The 14,445-nt window shown below is 42.0% G+C and overlaps 1 protein-coding gene across 1 annotated transcript; it reads left to right on the top strand.

The window, feature by feature from the left end:
* Positions 1 to 2,645: 2,645 nt before the first annotated feature.
* On the top strand, positions 2,646 to 13,200 carry LOC130921935 (collectin-12-like). The gene is made up of 8 exons (XM_057846320.1): positions 2,646 to 2,813; positions 5,515 to 6,335; positions 6,396 to 6,499; positions 10,442 to 10,566; positions 12,154 to 12,218; positions 12,328 to 12,413; positions 12,482 to 12,659; positions 12,759 to 13,200. Exons 1-8 carry the CDS (start codon positions 2,750 to 2,752, stop codon positions 12,906 to 12,908), a joined length of 1,593 nt encoding a protein of 530 aa, XP_057702303.1. The 5' UTR covers positions 2,646 to 2,749; the 3' UTR covers positions 12,909 to 13,200.
* Positions 13,201 to 14,445: the final 1,245 nt, after the last annotated feature.

Here is a 14,445-nt window from a genome sequence, read left to right as displayed (position 1 = left end):
TATTTGTGTGTCTGTTCTATCGGTGGATTTGACATTTATTTTAATCTCTTCGAGCTGGCAGAAAAAAAAATCCGCATCTTTCTAAATGTTTAAATAGTCTACATATTTTTGTGATTATTATAAATGCATTTACACAACGAAATAACGCTGGAAAAGTTCCTTAAATATATTTCTTGTATGAGAGCAAAGCTCCACATTGGCTTACATTCAGCGAAGCCTCCTGGACGCATCCAAACCAGATGGCCGAACCCCCTCAGCTGGCTCCTCACAATGCGGAGGAGTAGCGGCTCGATCCTCCATCCCGGATGATCACTTTTTCACAATTATCCAAGAATGAACTCTTTACACTCTGCGTAGTAAAATTGGGGACGCGGCGTCCCCTTGATATGTGTTGGCCATAACGTCTGTTGTACCATAAAGACGTAATTTTTGGGCAGTACATAGACGAACAGTAGCTCTTTCATTCAATACCAGATGTCCTGACAGATCCAAATACCTGTTGCATTGTACCCAAATGAGTTTTCCGCAGAGCCAGGCGGTTTACCAAAAATTGACCGTTAACAAAATTCTTCACGATGACCGACGTAATTTTGACCATGTCGGTAAATTTGGTCATTTAATAAAACAAGTAAATATAGTCTTTTCATCCCGCTTTGACGCCGTGTTGTTCGGCTACGTTCGTTCCCCTTTAAGAAAGCAGTCAGTGTGTTTACATGTGAAGTCACGTGGTTATCAGGAAATCAAGCAAACAGCAGCCCAGTAGACTAACGCTAGCGGCTAATGCTACAAGCAAACGTGATGGAGTCGGGCTTAAGGGAGCTTAGCCAAACTTTCACCCGACATTAAGTAGACTCTTGGCGGCCTCCAGGCGGGCTTTCACCCGCTTTCTTCACGATTTCATGAGAGAGTGCTTCTATTGCTTTCTACTGGCTGCCGCTAGCGGCTAACGCTACAAATGAACGTGATGGGAGTCTGATAGCGGCTCTAACCTTGTCAAAACGGCTGAACTTAATGAGTGGATTGGGCACCGACTGCATCTAGCAATTAGTATGTCGCGTTATTTTGTATCTGTGTGTGTGTGTGTGATTTCTTTGACAGCTTTTATGATGGTAAAGCATTCACCATAAATTATAATCCAACAGTGGGGCTTATAATATCACCATTTAATGGCCACCGCTATTTTTCTGTATGTGCTTGCTTTATTCTGTGTCATTACTGCCATCATAAAATCTTAAACGCTTCATTGGCATAAGAGCAATATAGCTTTAGCGTGTGTGTCTCTGTGGTGGGGGTGCATGTGTGCGTGCATGTATTTAAAAAAATGCTCTGAAAAAAAGAAGAAGAAAAAAACACAGAAACATTGAAGTAAAAAGCAAAAAGTAATAATGTCACATCAGCCATGAACAATAAGTTGTCTGTTTGAAGTGTACTGTTCAAGTCGTATGTCATTTGTGTTACAATGACATGTTTGCACAGTCGTCGTATTGATTTGTATAATGTTGTTCAAGTCATACTAGCTGTTATAAATGTTCAAACTTGAATTCTTATTGTTTACAAGACATTTTCATATACTTAATGTTTAGACTGCATGTACAATTGTTAAACATGTTAAATTGAAAGCTGGTAAATAAAAAAGAGAAACAGTACAGAAAAGCAGTTTCTTTTCAGGTCAGTCACGTCAGCCTCTCGCCATAGTACACGCACACACACACCCACGCATCCCCCCCCACACACACACACAATTTAGTTTTTGTGTTTGTTTTTGTGTCTGTCTGTTTGTCAGTTTTTGTGTTTGTTTGTCTATCTGTCAGTTTGTATATTTGTTCGTGCCATGTGAGAGAATATTCTCAAAAGCTGGAGAGGTCATTAGCAAAAAGAGGAACCGGCTGAAACCAAATGCTGCTGAGATGATTCTGTTTTTAAATAAAAATGTGTGAATCACCCAAATCCCCATCCCAGTGTCACTAGCATTCTATACACCTACCATCAAGAGTTCCCTATTGCACAAGCATTTGCGTATTTCATTTAAAAGTAACACAACAGCTTTTTTTTGTTTGTTTGTTTTCATTATTATTATTATTATTATTTATTTTTTTTATTAATCTGGGGGAAGAATAAAGAATACATTTCAGGCTAGTGGTCAAACCCACTACTGCTCGCACATCAGACATAGTATATAACCACCATACCACCCACAGGTTTCATTGTTCAGATGACACTTGGTCATTTGGTTAGATGAAAATTCAATATATTTTTGTCCAGAAGATGTCACCACACTGAATTGTGTCAAATGCCTCGTAGCACGGAACCATCTCAACACATTTGCTTCAGCGGTACAGAAAGCAGCGGTGAAGCAGTGTCGTCTGTCGTGACTCACCACACTGATTCGTGGCAAATGCTTCATAACACTGAATGAACCATTTCGACACGTTGCTTGATATATATTTACTGCTTCAGAAAGCTAAGGTTTCTCCATCACTAGTACGACCCTAATTTCCAAATGTTCCACGTGACGTTGAGACGTGTTTGATGCACGAATTCTTCTTTGTTTGTATGTTTGTTTTCTTTTGATGCACGAGTTCTTTAGAGCGTCATCCTCCAGCCTTTGTGTCGTTGGACGTGCGTGCGTGCGTGCGTGCGTGCGTGACGTAGTCAAGCTTGTGTGTCTGTCACAGAGCGAAAGAGGCTTGCGTCGTATTAAATTCTCCTCTGAAGTTTATCTGGCTGATCTTCTATCTGGACCTGAGAGATGAAGAAGGCACAATCGCTCCTTTTCCAAGCGTTGACCGTGCTTGGCATTTGGGCTTCGCTTGGTGAGTTCACGTTTTTATTTGACTTCAAGGTTCACTGCAAACGTTGTTGGGACTGGATTTGTTTCTTCAGATCATTAGGGGATCAATATAAAAGGGCATTTTATTGGCCCCACCTCGGGGAAATGTATACTTGTCAGATTACTAGACATATTAAGCAAACTGTCAGTCTCATTTGAAACAATGGAAACAATACATTATACATCCGCGGTTTTGAGACACTTTCTGATCCGACTGTGAACTTTTGAAAAAAGGGTGTAGTAAAGCCTATTTAAAACTAACGACTGACTTTAAGCATTGATATACCACTCATTTAACTCACTGACCGCCACTGACTGAAAACCTGAAACATTCACTTCGGTTTGCCTTGGAAATTCACTTCGGTTTGCCTTGGAAGGCTGCAAATGGATTGGACGTCTAGCACCGTCATTGGCACAGAAACGTGAGAATCCATAGCCAGTCCTCCCAGTTAAGAATAAGCGCACTTCTGTTGTTGTCAGTAGTAAGCTAAACGAACCAAAATTATACATTAATACAAATGTATATATATAACTATTTTAAAACTATTAAAATTATTATGAATTAAAAAAATAACACTAAATATTACTATTAAATTTTATTATAATAATTTTAATAACTTAATAATAATAAATTTAATAAATTCATAATAATTTATTTTTTAATTTAATTTTATAGTATTATATAATACTATATTATTAGTAGTATTATTATTACTAAATATAATAACACTAAATATATAATACTAAATATTGACTAATGGCAGTTAAATACTCTTGTAGTTTAGTTTTGGTTAGTTTTAGTTTTATACTAAAGGGTCATAGTATTTACCTATGATATAAATAAATATCTACTTTTTTAAATTCCATTATAATCTTAATGATTTTTTTAATCAATAAATTATCAATAAACCCAATAGATTTGTATTAATGTATAATTGTATTTTTTCATATATAAATAAAATTAACATTAAAAAATAAAAAATAAATACATATATGTTACAGTTCTACATGGACTGAGGTTTTCAATGCAACTTTTCACATTCCAGGTGTTTTGTTTCACATTGCGAGATGGATAATTTTGTATGTGGTGCTTGTGTGTGTGTTTTGTCATAATGTATCAAACGTAGGAAGAGAATGTCCAAAAGACATGTGCTTCAACACAACAGAAACTTAGCTCCAAAACCATTGTCTGTGATCTCAATTGATCTGGATCATGAATACATATAGGTTGAGGTGCTGGAAGGGGAGGGATAATTGAACTTTTAATGACCGAAGGGAAAACAAACAACAACAAAAAACCTGCAGTTGAACACAATCTTGATGACTTTTACAATTGTTGTTACAATATGATTAACACCCCCCACCAACACAAACCTATATAAAGACAAACCGAACACTTTAAAATGCAACTTTTTTTCACCTCGACCTATAACCTTACTCACCTTGTCTTCACTGATGCAAAAGCATCTATTGCACTTTCATATGACAGTTGTTTTGGAAGGGCACTTCTTTCCTGGACTTGGTGGGCTTGGACTTGGTGCTGATGTGGATAAGTTCGCTGTAAAAGATGGCCCAGAATGTACAGAGGCAGAAGGAAAATATTTCAGAAGAGCATCTAGAGAAGAAAGTGGAATCTTACATTATATTTGTCAAATAGCTGCTCATTGTCAAACCAGCATGATAGCGCCTAAAGTCTTGCAGCCTACTGTACCTGTCTATTGGACCCGGTCACTATCTTTGATGGGCGTAGTTGAAAGAAAATACATTCTTGAAGCACTGCAACTACACAGGACTATTCAATAATAATGAATTAAATAAAATAAGACAGCAAATAAATACCTATTGAATTTTTTTTTTTTTTTTTACATGAACGTGATCGCCATTTTAATGAATTAATGACACATTTAAAAACAAATGTTTGCATTTAAATCCATGGCACTTTTAGTCCCCCATACCACAGAACTTTGAAATTATTAATGCATATTTTATGGTGTATTTGTATAATTAACCTTGCCACTTTTTTAGGCAAGGCAAATTTATTTGAAAGGCAAAATTTCACACAAGGTAAAAGTGTTTCACATCACATGAAAGTAAGCAAGACAATTTGGGTCCCCCATAGACTTTGTCCAAATTTCTCAAAAATTGGAGGGGGAGTAAATTTAACTGAAACTAATCAACAGCTGGCTGAATACTGAAAATATTTCTAAAACAACAGCCTGGCTAATGATACAGTATAATCTTTCTTTAGCACTAAGTCATATAAACTCTATGTGAATAACCGCTAGCTTGCAGTTGCGCTAAGTCTACGTGCTTATGCTGTTGAAAAAAAATCATCACAACAAACCTCTGTTTTTCTTCACGTTTATGGTCTCTTCTTTCTTTTTCTTCTGACCCGGAGGGCTTTTGTCTTTTCATGAAGTTGACGTCACCGTAACGTCGCTCAATTGCGGAGGCTAAAAATAGCACCTTCAGGTAGCTCACTCGTCTGCTGGGTGGTGAGACTGGGGTCTGTGGTGAAATTATCACATCACAGGAAAAAGTGAAACGGGCAGAGGGTCCACTAGAAAAATGATTTCATTATTATTTAAAGACTTATTATGAACGGTTTTGCTCTTCTTTTCTTTGAATTTTTTGAATACTGCTATCATCAAATATTATTTGAATATTTTTCTTGACGCCCTTAGGACGCTGCTGCGGGCCTACGAGCCCTCCTGCTACGCGCCCTCCTGCTACGCGCCCTCCTGTTACGCGCCCTCCTGTTACGCGCCCTCCTGTTACGGTCGCTCCTGCTACGGTCGCTCCTCCTACGGGCCCTCCTACGGGCCCTCCTGTTACGGGCCCTCCTGTTACGGGCCCTCCTGTTACGGTCGCTCCTGTTACGGTCGCTCCTGCTACGGGCCCTCCTCTTACGGTCGCTCCTGCTACGGGCCATCCTGCTACGGGCGTTCCTGTTACGGGCCCTCCTGTTACGGTCGCTCCTGCTACGGTCGCTCCTGCTACGGTCGCTCCTGCTACGGGCCCTCCTGTTACGGTCGCTCCTGCTACGGTCGCTCCTGCTACGGTCGCTCCTCCTACGGGCCCTCCTGTTACGGGCCCTCCTGTTACGGTCGCTCCTGCTACGGGCCCTCCTCTTACGGTCGCTCCTGCTACGGGCCATCCTGCTACGGGCGTTCCTGTTACGGGCCCTCCTGTTACGGTCGCTCCTGCTACGGTCGCTCCTGCTACGGGCCGTCCTCCTACGGGCCCTCCTGTTACGGTAGCTCCTGTTACGGTCGCTCCTACTACGGGCCCTCGTGCTACGGGCCCTCCTCTTACGGGCCCTGATAAGAAGGTTGTATCGCCTACTCGACGGCCCAAGTCTGCTGAGGGCTGTCAGGCACCCTGGCGGCTCAACAACCAACATAGTTACTGCTTTGCCAATGACTCTAAATCTTGGGATGATGCCAAACGCTACTGTTCATCCAATGGGGGGCACCTGCTGATAATCCGGAGCAGCGCGGAGAGGGTGAGCGGCCTTTCACTAAGTGTCTCTCGTGCCCTTTAGTACTGATGCAATTTGTTTCAGGACTGGTTGAAAGAACAACTCGATGGCTTTGACTACTGGATCGGCCTGAAGAGCCCATACCCGTGGAAGTGGATTGACGGAACTCCTTTGAAATCAGAACTAGCGTAAGCAGTATAAGGAAAGCGTAATGTAGACACGTAAAATTTGGGTACTTCCTACTCACTCATCACTATAACACCCAAAATGACAGCTGCACCCAAGGAAAAGTGCTTCTTCTTTGCTTTATAGGGAACTGAACAGCCTTATGTGGCGACTGCTATTATCAATAAGATGATTGGTAAAGCACAACCGAATCAGAATCGATCAAAATAACATCCCTCAGCGTATCTGCTTTTTAACAGGCCGTTTAGTTAAAAAGAATTTCTGAAATGTTTTTTGACAGGCCGTTTTGTTAAGAAGAATGGTTCTAGTCAAGGCTGATTTATGCTTCTGCGTTCCGGTGACAGCGGAGCGACGCCGTAGGCCCTACGCCAGGGTTCACTAAATCCGGACCCTAGTGACGGGATCTGTCGTTCACTTGAGTAAACGAATCCATTCCGGATCGTTCAGTAAAAAGATTCGTTCAAACGAATCGTTCAACGAATCGTTCGCCCCCCTCATCTCCCTCCCCGTCCAAATGAATCGTTCGGTTACTGAACGGGAAGTGACGTTGCCGAACGAATCACCAAAGACCGCTTCGCAGTATAACTGAACGGGAAGTGACATTCTTGGTCCCTCCCTCTCTTGCACATTGACCACTCGTCGTAGTTTCAGTAATGAGTGACAGGCAATATCATTCTGCTTTCACAGACAGCCTCGTCTCCCTCCCACCCGCTGCTGCAAAAGCGAGGGAGAACTTCCGCGTCGTCTGTCCTAGTTCTATGGGCTCAAAATCATGGCTCGTGCTTGCATTTCGATTTAGGACACGGTTAAACATTTTCCTTTTGTGGGAGGAGTGGGGGTTTGGGGTCGGGGGCGCACGGACTTTCTTTAGCATGTTCTCGATCACATATACAATGCTGCTGCTAGCCTGCTACCAGCCAACGCAGCATGCTTGCTGTCACGAAAATAAAAATAAATCGAAAGTTTAATTTCTAAATGGAACGACCAACACATATTTACCTCTCACTCTGTTGTATTTTTGTTTTCATGCTCATCACTATTATTTTTAGTCACTATTGTTAAAACTATAAGTGTAAATAGCTAGTTTTCGAATGTGCTGCTCTGAAATAAAGACAATACTGCATTTTGATATTTGACAGTTTAATTGCAAATCAGTATTAAGATGATCGTACTGAATTTTTGCACTGGTATTAATAAATAAAATAATCCGGTCAGCTCCCCTGTCGTCCCCGCATCTCAGATCGTCAAATGCTGACGAGAAATGGTTGTTTGCCCTTTACGATGTCGCCTTTCTACCCTTATTAGTCTGTTAAGAAAAATGTAGACATATTGCGACATCTCCCGTGTCCGCGTGCGTTGTTTTGGGGCGCTTGAGTAGTGCATGATGGACGGATTGACATAATTTGTCAAACCAACCAACACCTGACACGGGGGAAAAAAATAAAACACTCGGAAAAAAATGACATGTATATACAGTTTCATTGCAAATCAGTATTATGGTGATCGTATTGACGTTTTGCACTGGTATTAATAAATAAAATAATCCGGTCAGCTCCCCTGTCGTCCCCGCATCTCAGATTGTCAAATGCTGACGAGAAATAATTGTTTGCTCTTTACGATATCGCCTTTCTACTCTCATTAGTCTGTTAAGAAAAATGTAGACATATTGCGACATCTCCCGTGTCCATGTGCGTTGTTGTGGGGCGCTTGAGTAGCACATGATGGACGGATTGACATAATTTGTCAAACCAACCAACACCTGACATGGGAAAAAAAAAATAAAACACTTGGAAAAAATGGACATGTGTATACCGTTTCATTGCAAATCAGTATTATGGTGATCATACTATTCTTTTTTTCTGTGCACATATGAGGTAAATATCGCTGCCATGAAGCCTCCATATAGTGACAGTTCTTTGCCCCCTTCATTGCCGTCACGCGACCGCAGCTCAGCTTTTGCTTGCCTCGTAGCTACCCGTGTTTTAAATTACTGTAAATTTGATAGTATGTCGTAATAGGTAGTCCCGAGTCTGTTGAGAAAAGTAGTACACTAAACCATGCTCGCTAGATTTGTGTGGTGTTTTTGTCTTTTTGAGCTGCATTTGATAGGCTCCACGTTAACAAATATGTGACAAAGTCCTTTCCTTTCATTTTTTGATTCGTTCACCGCATAGTCATTACTGGAAAGTCACGTTAGCAGCAAGCTAGGTCAGGAACCGGAGGACCGAGTCACTGAACGGGAAGTGACAAAACTCAGTCTTGCCCCCTTGCCTGCACGCTGGCTGCTTATTGGCCACACGTGGAAGTGAGTGACATACGCCCTGATTCTGTTTCCGGTCCCTCCCCTGCCCGCGATGAGGCTGGCGTCTGATTGGTCGTGTGCGATGTCAGAAGACGCTGCCGCTTGCTCAACGCCCTCCCACGCAGTGAACAAGCACCAACTTCATAGAACGAATCAGTGCAGATGGTGATTAGTTCGGTCTCGTTCACCCAAACAATTCGTTCAAAAAGAACGAATCATTCGCGACCGATACAACACTACCGGACCCCGGTGCCACTTTTCCTGTCGTGTTTTCCACGTCTCTCTCCCCTAACACACCTGAATCAAATGATTATGTCATCAGCAACCTCTCCAGAAGCCTGATAATGATCCTGATTATATTGATTCAGGTGTGTTGGAGGAGGGAGACATGGAAAACACGACAGGAAAAGTGGCACCGAGGTCCGGATTTAGTGAAGCCTGCCCTACGCCGTCATTGCGCACTTGAACTTCTGCGTCACGGGAACACTTTGCTCTGTAACTCACCACCATGCCACTAGAGGAGGTGTGGGCTTGAACAATTTTGCGCAACCGAAAAGAGTGTATTTGCAGCTGCAGCTAATCAATACTGAACAACAAATGTTGACGCGTGGGCAACACAGAAGACGTGTGCGAATGTTTGAAAATGGCGGCGGTGTTGTGCTGAACCGGAAAAAGAGCGGACCAATCACAGTCCTTCAACGTTTACGTTACGCGCGTGTGTGTTAACGGCGTAGAATATCTTGCCGGAACTCCCTGACATAAGGGTAGGCACGGAGCCCTTTTTTTGGTGGGGGGGGGGGGGGGGGGGTTGTGCTTTTCGCACAGTTTTAAATAGAGCACACAATAAAACACAACAGGTTTCACACACACACAGTGGTTAGCACGTCGGCCTCACAGTCCTGGGATCAAGGGTTTTTTGAAAAACGCTCTGGCCTTCCTGTGTGGAGTTTGCATGTTCTGCCCATGCCTGCTTGGGTTTTCTTCGGGTACTCCAGTTTCCCCACATCCCAAAAACATGCATGGTAGGCTAATCGACCACACTAAATTGTCCCTAGGTACGAGTGTGTGCGCGCGAATGGTTGTTCGTCTCCTTGTGCCCTGCAATTGGCTGGTAACCGATTCAGCGCGTACCCCGCCTAATGGTTGTTCGTCTCCTTATGCCTTGCAATTGGCTGGTAACCGATTCAGCGCGTACCCCGTCTACCGCCCACAGTTATCTGGGATTGGCTCCAGCCGTGACCCTCTTGAGGATAAGCGGCTCAGAAATGGAATGAATGAAAGGTTTCACACATGCATTACTGCATTACAGTGAAACGAGGCATAAATGAGAAACTGATTCCCATATATCCATTATTTTTTCACTGGTTTACAAAATTCCATCTAAAAGTCCATCTAAGAAACACACTTATAAGAAATAAACGTGATCATTACAAAAAAAATCTTCTTACTGAGCAAAATCATATATATATATTTTTTAACTATATATTTTTAAGGATAATTTCATGTATTGATTTTTTTTTTTTTTTTTTTTTTGCACTTGATTTGTAAATGCGACTGATGCTCAACTAGGGATGAGCTTCAGAGCAGCTGCCGAAAGGTTGTTTTATAGCAGGATCTCGGTATGAAAGGTACTTCTGTGCAGGCTCTGGGATGCAGGTGAGCCTAACCTCCAAAATGAAGACTGTGTTGAGATGGGGGGACGTCGAGGTCGCTTGAACGACCTCTCCTGCACCTCCCTTAGACGTTACATCTGCAAGCGATGCCAAGGTGAGTTGGCGCCTTCTGTTGGTGTGCACCAACTATACTACACTGTGCTTTCGATTAGAGCAGGGGATTCTCAAACTTTTTCCTGTGAGAGCCACATAACTTTTCCCTTCTCTGATGAGGGGCCGGGTCAGTTTGTAACAGAAAAAGTGTGACGATTGCAGGAGTGCCTAAATGCAAAAATGAATTGTTTTTCAGAAAGCCACAATCAAATAACCCTTTCTGGATTCTTCACGGAACAAAAGTAAATAAAATTAATAATATAAAATAAAGATAATATGTCAAGTTCAAAAATAGATCTTTAGGTAGACATAAGGAGAGAAGACACTCAGTTTTCTTGGCCAAGGAGAGCAACATGTGACTCGTGAGTCACCAAAATTGATCTCGAGGAAAAATATCCTCCTTGGTATTTTATTTAGGGGTTTGTCCTAAACAAAGATGGATGTCGCCCTAAGGGAGGGGAGAGCAAGCTGGAGACACCCATGTGGTTTTCGATTGGATATGTGTGTGCATGTAGGTGGAACTAAGTGAATACACATGTGGAAGCAAGATCTTATGTAATCCAGACACTTCAGTTATGCAACGCTGCGGCCATGGATGGAAAATTGTCCTCGAAGGTCTAGACGGAAGTCCAGACGCCAGGTGCTGAAGATGCCTCGGAAGGTCTAGTTACGCAATGATGCGGCCATGAAGCAAAATAGTTGTCATCCCGACCCCCTTTTACCCTTTGTAACACTTAAGCATTATACTACAACCTGGTATAGCAAGCAATAATCATTTACTGGTTATATAAGTAAGAAAAATATGGCATTATGTATTTATGGTATGTATGAGCACAAGCAAATATTCAATCAATCAACCAAGCAAATATTTAATCAATCAAACCTCGATAATTACCTCAACATAATATAATATTATCACTATTAATTAAATAGATAATAACCAAATAGCCCTCTGGGTTCTTCACAGAAAAAAGCCAGGAAATAAATAACACTATTGGAAAAAAAAGAAATTGATTGTTCAGGGGGCCGGACCGAATGTGGAGGCGGGCCGTAGTTTGGAGAGTGAATAATATATGAATGTGAGAGGAGAATATATGTGTGTGAGGGTGAATATGTATGTGAATGGAGAATGTATGTGTGTGTGTGTGAGGGCCAGAATGAAAAATGTCTTGTACGGCCCCTCATATAGTTCAGTTAGTCTTTCGTCTACTTTAAGAATGAGCTTGCATACGATTGATAATAGAGGCCTACTTGTACCACTAATACTTTTTCCATTCTGAGAGATTCAGGCATCATTATTAGCTGCCTATCAATCAAATACATTTGCTTAGTTGGCAAATTGTGCACTATCATACTTCTGACTCCGAGGCTGCAAGTGTTCTGCGCTCATATACATCTGTGAAACGTGACCGTGTTGCGGACGCAGCTTGAATGTGGTCTACCGATGGAGCACAGGATCACATGGTGTGCTGATTATTTAGCTGGGAAGATTCATGGCTTCCTAATATGCAATGTGCTCACTCACACTTAAAATCTTAATGTCAAATCTCATGTGTCCTACCTTGGTTGATGTTTGTTTCAATACCAGATAGCGATGAGATTATGTACAACGGCATTAAAGGCACTTGCAACCTCCAAGTGGATGTGTACCAGGTGAGTTGACGATTGTATGAGTTGTAGTTGGCATGTTCTGGAGGTTGCCCATAGCGATTAGCGCTTGACTGATATATCAATTTCACGCTGCCTTTATGTGTGCGTGCAGGAAGTTTCCGAAGTGCTGTTCAAAGAGCGTCTATACGCTGGCTGCATCATCGTCATCCAAGGAAAAGTGAAGCCGAACCCAACCAAGTAATTGTCACCATTCCCCCACGTTGTGTTAGGTTCGCTGTTACAAGAACTACCTGTCTGTATTGCAGGTTTATCGTCCACCTATCTTTGGGCCACGGTGAAGACACCCCGATGCGCATCGAAGTTGATTTCAAAGATGGGGACCTTGAGCTATTGACCCGCATCGGGAGTCATGTTGATGGAAAGTATGTCAACAAGATCGTCAAAAAGGACTCCTTCCCCTTCGCAGCCGGAAGCGACTTTGAGGTCATTATGTCATTTTAGGCACACCATCAAATTACAAAAAATTGAGGTGGTTGGAGCTTCTTCTCACGTCGGCTGGACTAATCATGCATTCTTTTACAGATGACCATCGAGTGCGGCGACGACATTTTCCGCTTGGCCGTCGGCAACGACTTTGAGGTGGAATACGAGAATGATGGTTATGATCTGCAAGATATCCACAGGCTGTTGGTGGAGGATGATGTGACAGTCACCAACGTCAGGCTGATTTGAGGCTGCCAGCGCAGTAAAATGGGAGGTGCTGCTTCTTCTCAGGATGTTGACGCCATGACGGCTCTTAACTAGGGTGACCGCCAGAGGGGAAAGTGGCTAGAATTCATTGCTGGAACTCCCCGACATGAACGGAGCCAGAATTTTTTTTTTACACACATAAAAATAAAACGGTATTACACATGCATTAGGCTACTGCATTACACATCCTATCACAAGGTAAACATGAGAAGTTGATTTTCATTCAAAATTGTATTTTTCAATGTAACAGTTAATAAAATAGCAGAAACCCCAACCTCTCCCAACCTCTATCTCTTTATTTTCCCTCATTTCCTCACGTCTAAATGCAAAAATTGAACTCCGAAAGAACATAGAATTACAATTGTGAAAATTTTTTGTCAAATAATCATGTCACAAAAAATACAAATGACTTACAGTGAAATGGAATGTATTTTGAAGATCGCACATTGACATGGAAGATGTTCTGAACCTCCCCATCTAACAAATGTAACAAAATTTAATGAAATAAGCCTCTTCAATTCTTTCCTCTCTCTGAAAGAGCTGAGCAATTTTCTGTTGAATTGCCCTTTTTTTATCGCCTTAATTTTGAACGGAAAAATGAGTCCATGCGCACATTGACCCGACTCCTCGTACTTTATAACTGCTGCAGCAAAGGAGAGCTCTGTGCTGTCCATGGAATAAATAAATGTACTGAATTATCGCCTTTCAAACAACACGAGTGTCCCATTTATCAAAGACAATGATGAAAGCAAAGACGATTCTCACTGCTCAGTTGTTTACAATAAGTGTACACTCAAAATAACGATTCAACCCACAATGCACTGTGGCCTTCCGATTGGCTGGCCTCTACAAGACACCACAACTTAAGAAGTTTTGTACATGTGACCCTTCACCACTTAGGTATACATACACTGCCCATCCATATGTTATTATACACATAAAATACTTAGACATTTGTTTCCGAGGCAGAAACGTAACCGAAAGCATTCACGAGTGTCAATGCTACCGCTAGACAACCGCACTGTGAAAGTGAATGAGCTTATGGGCAAAACCGTGACAAAAAAAAACAGATGCCGCGAATTATTCTGACCAGCAGGTGGCAGCAACGCACCGCAAAGGGTCAACTGATGGCCCATATTATTGCATAAAGTCAGCACATCGACACACAATACAACAGCATAAACGTCTCTCAGAACTACTACTTCTCACACTACTAGTAGGAGCCACGTCAACGCAGGCAGGCGATTCTCCTCAAATTGTTCCCGTGAAAAATCATGAAAATCCGACATTTTCACAAATTTATAAATCAGGCCGGATGCAACGGACAGGACGTGAAAAGTGGACATGTCCGGGCAAAGAGGACGTTTGGTCATCCAAGCAAACAGTCATGGCCGATAAAAACTAGATCACGATTGTGTACGATCGGAAAAAAAAAACGGACCCAAAAAGACATCAACACAACTGTTTCTCCACCAAGCATTGTGAGGAATGTTCACAGTCTATGTGCAGCGACTTTAAT

Source organism: Corythoichthys intestinalis, chromosome 1 (genome assembly GCF_030265065.1).
Source record: "Corythoichthys intestinalis isolate RoL2023-P3 chromosome 1, ASM3026506v1, whole genome shotgun sequence".
Taxonomy (NCBI): domain Eukaryota; kingdom Metazoa; phylum Chordata; class Actinopteri; order Syngnathiformes; family Syngnathidae; genus Corythoichthys; species Corythoichthys intestinalis.
Note: the sequence above shows the minus strand (reverse complement) of the source record. Positions and strands in the feature narration are given on the sequence as shown.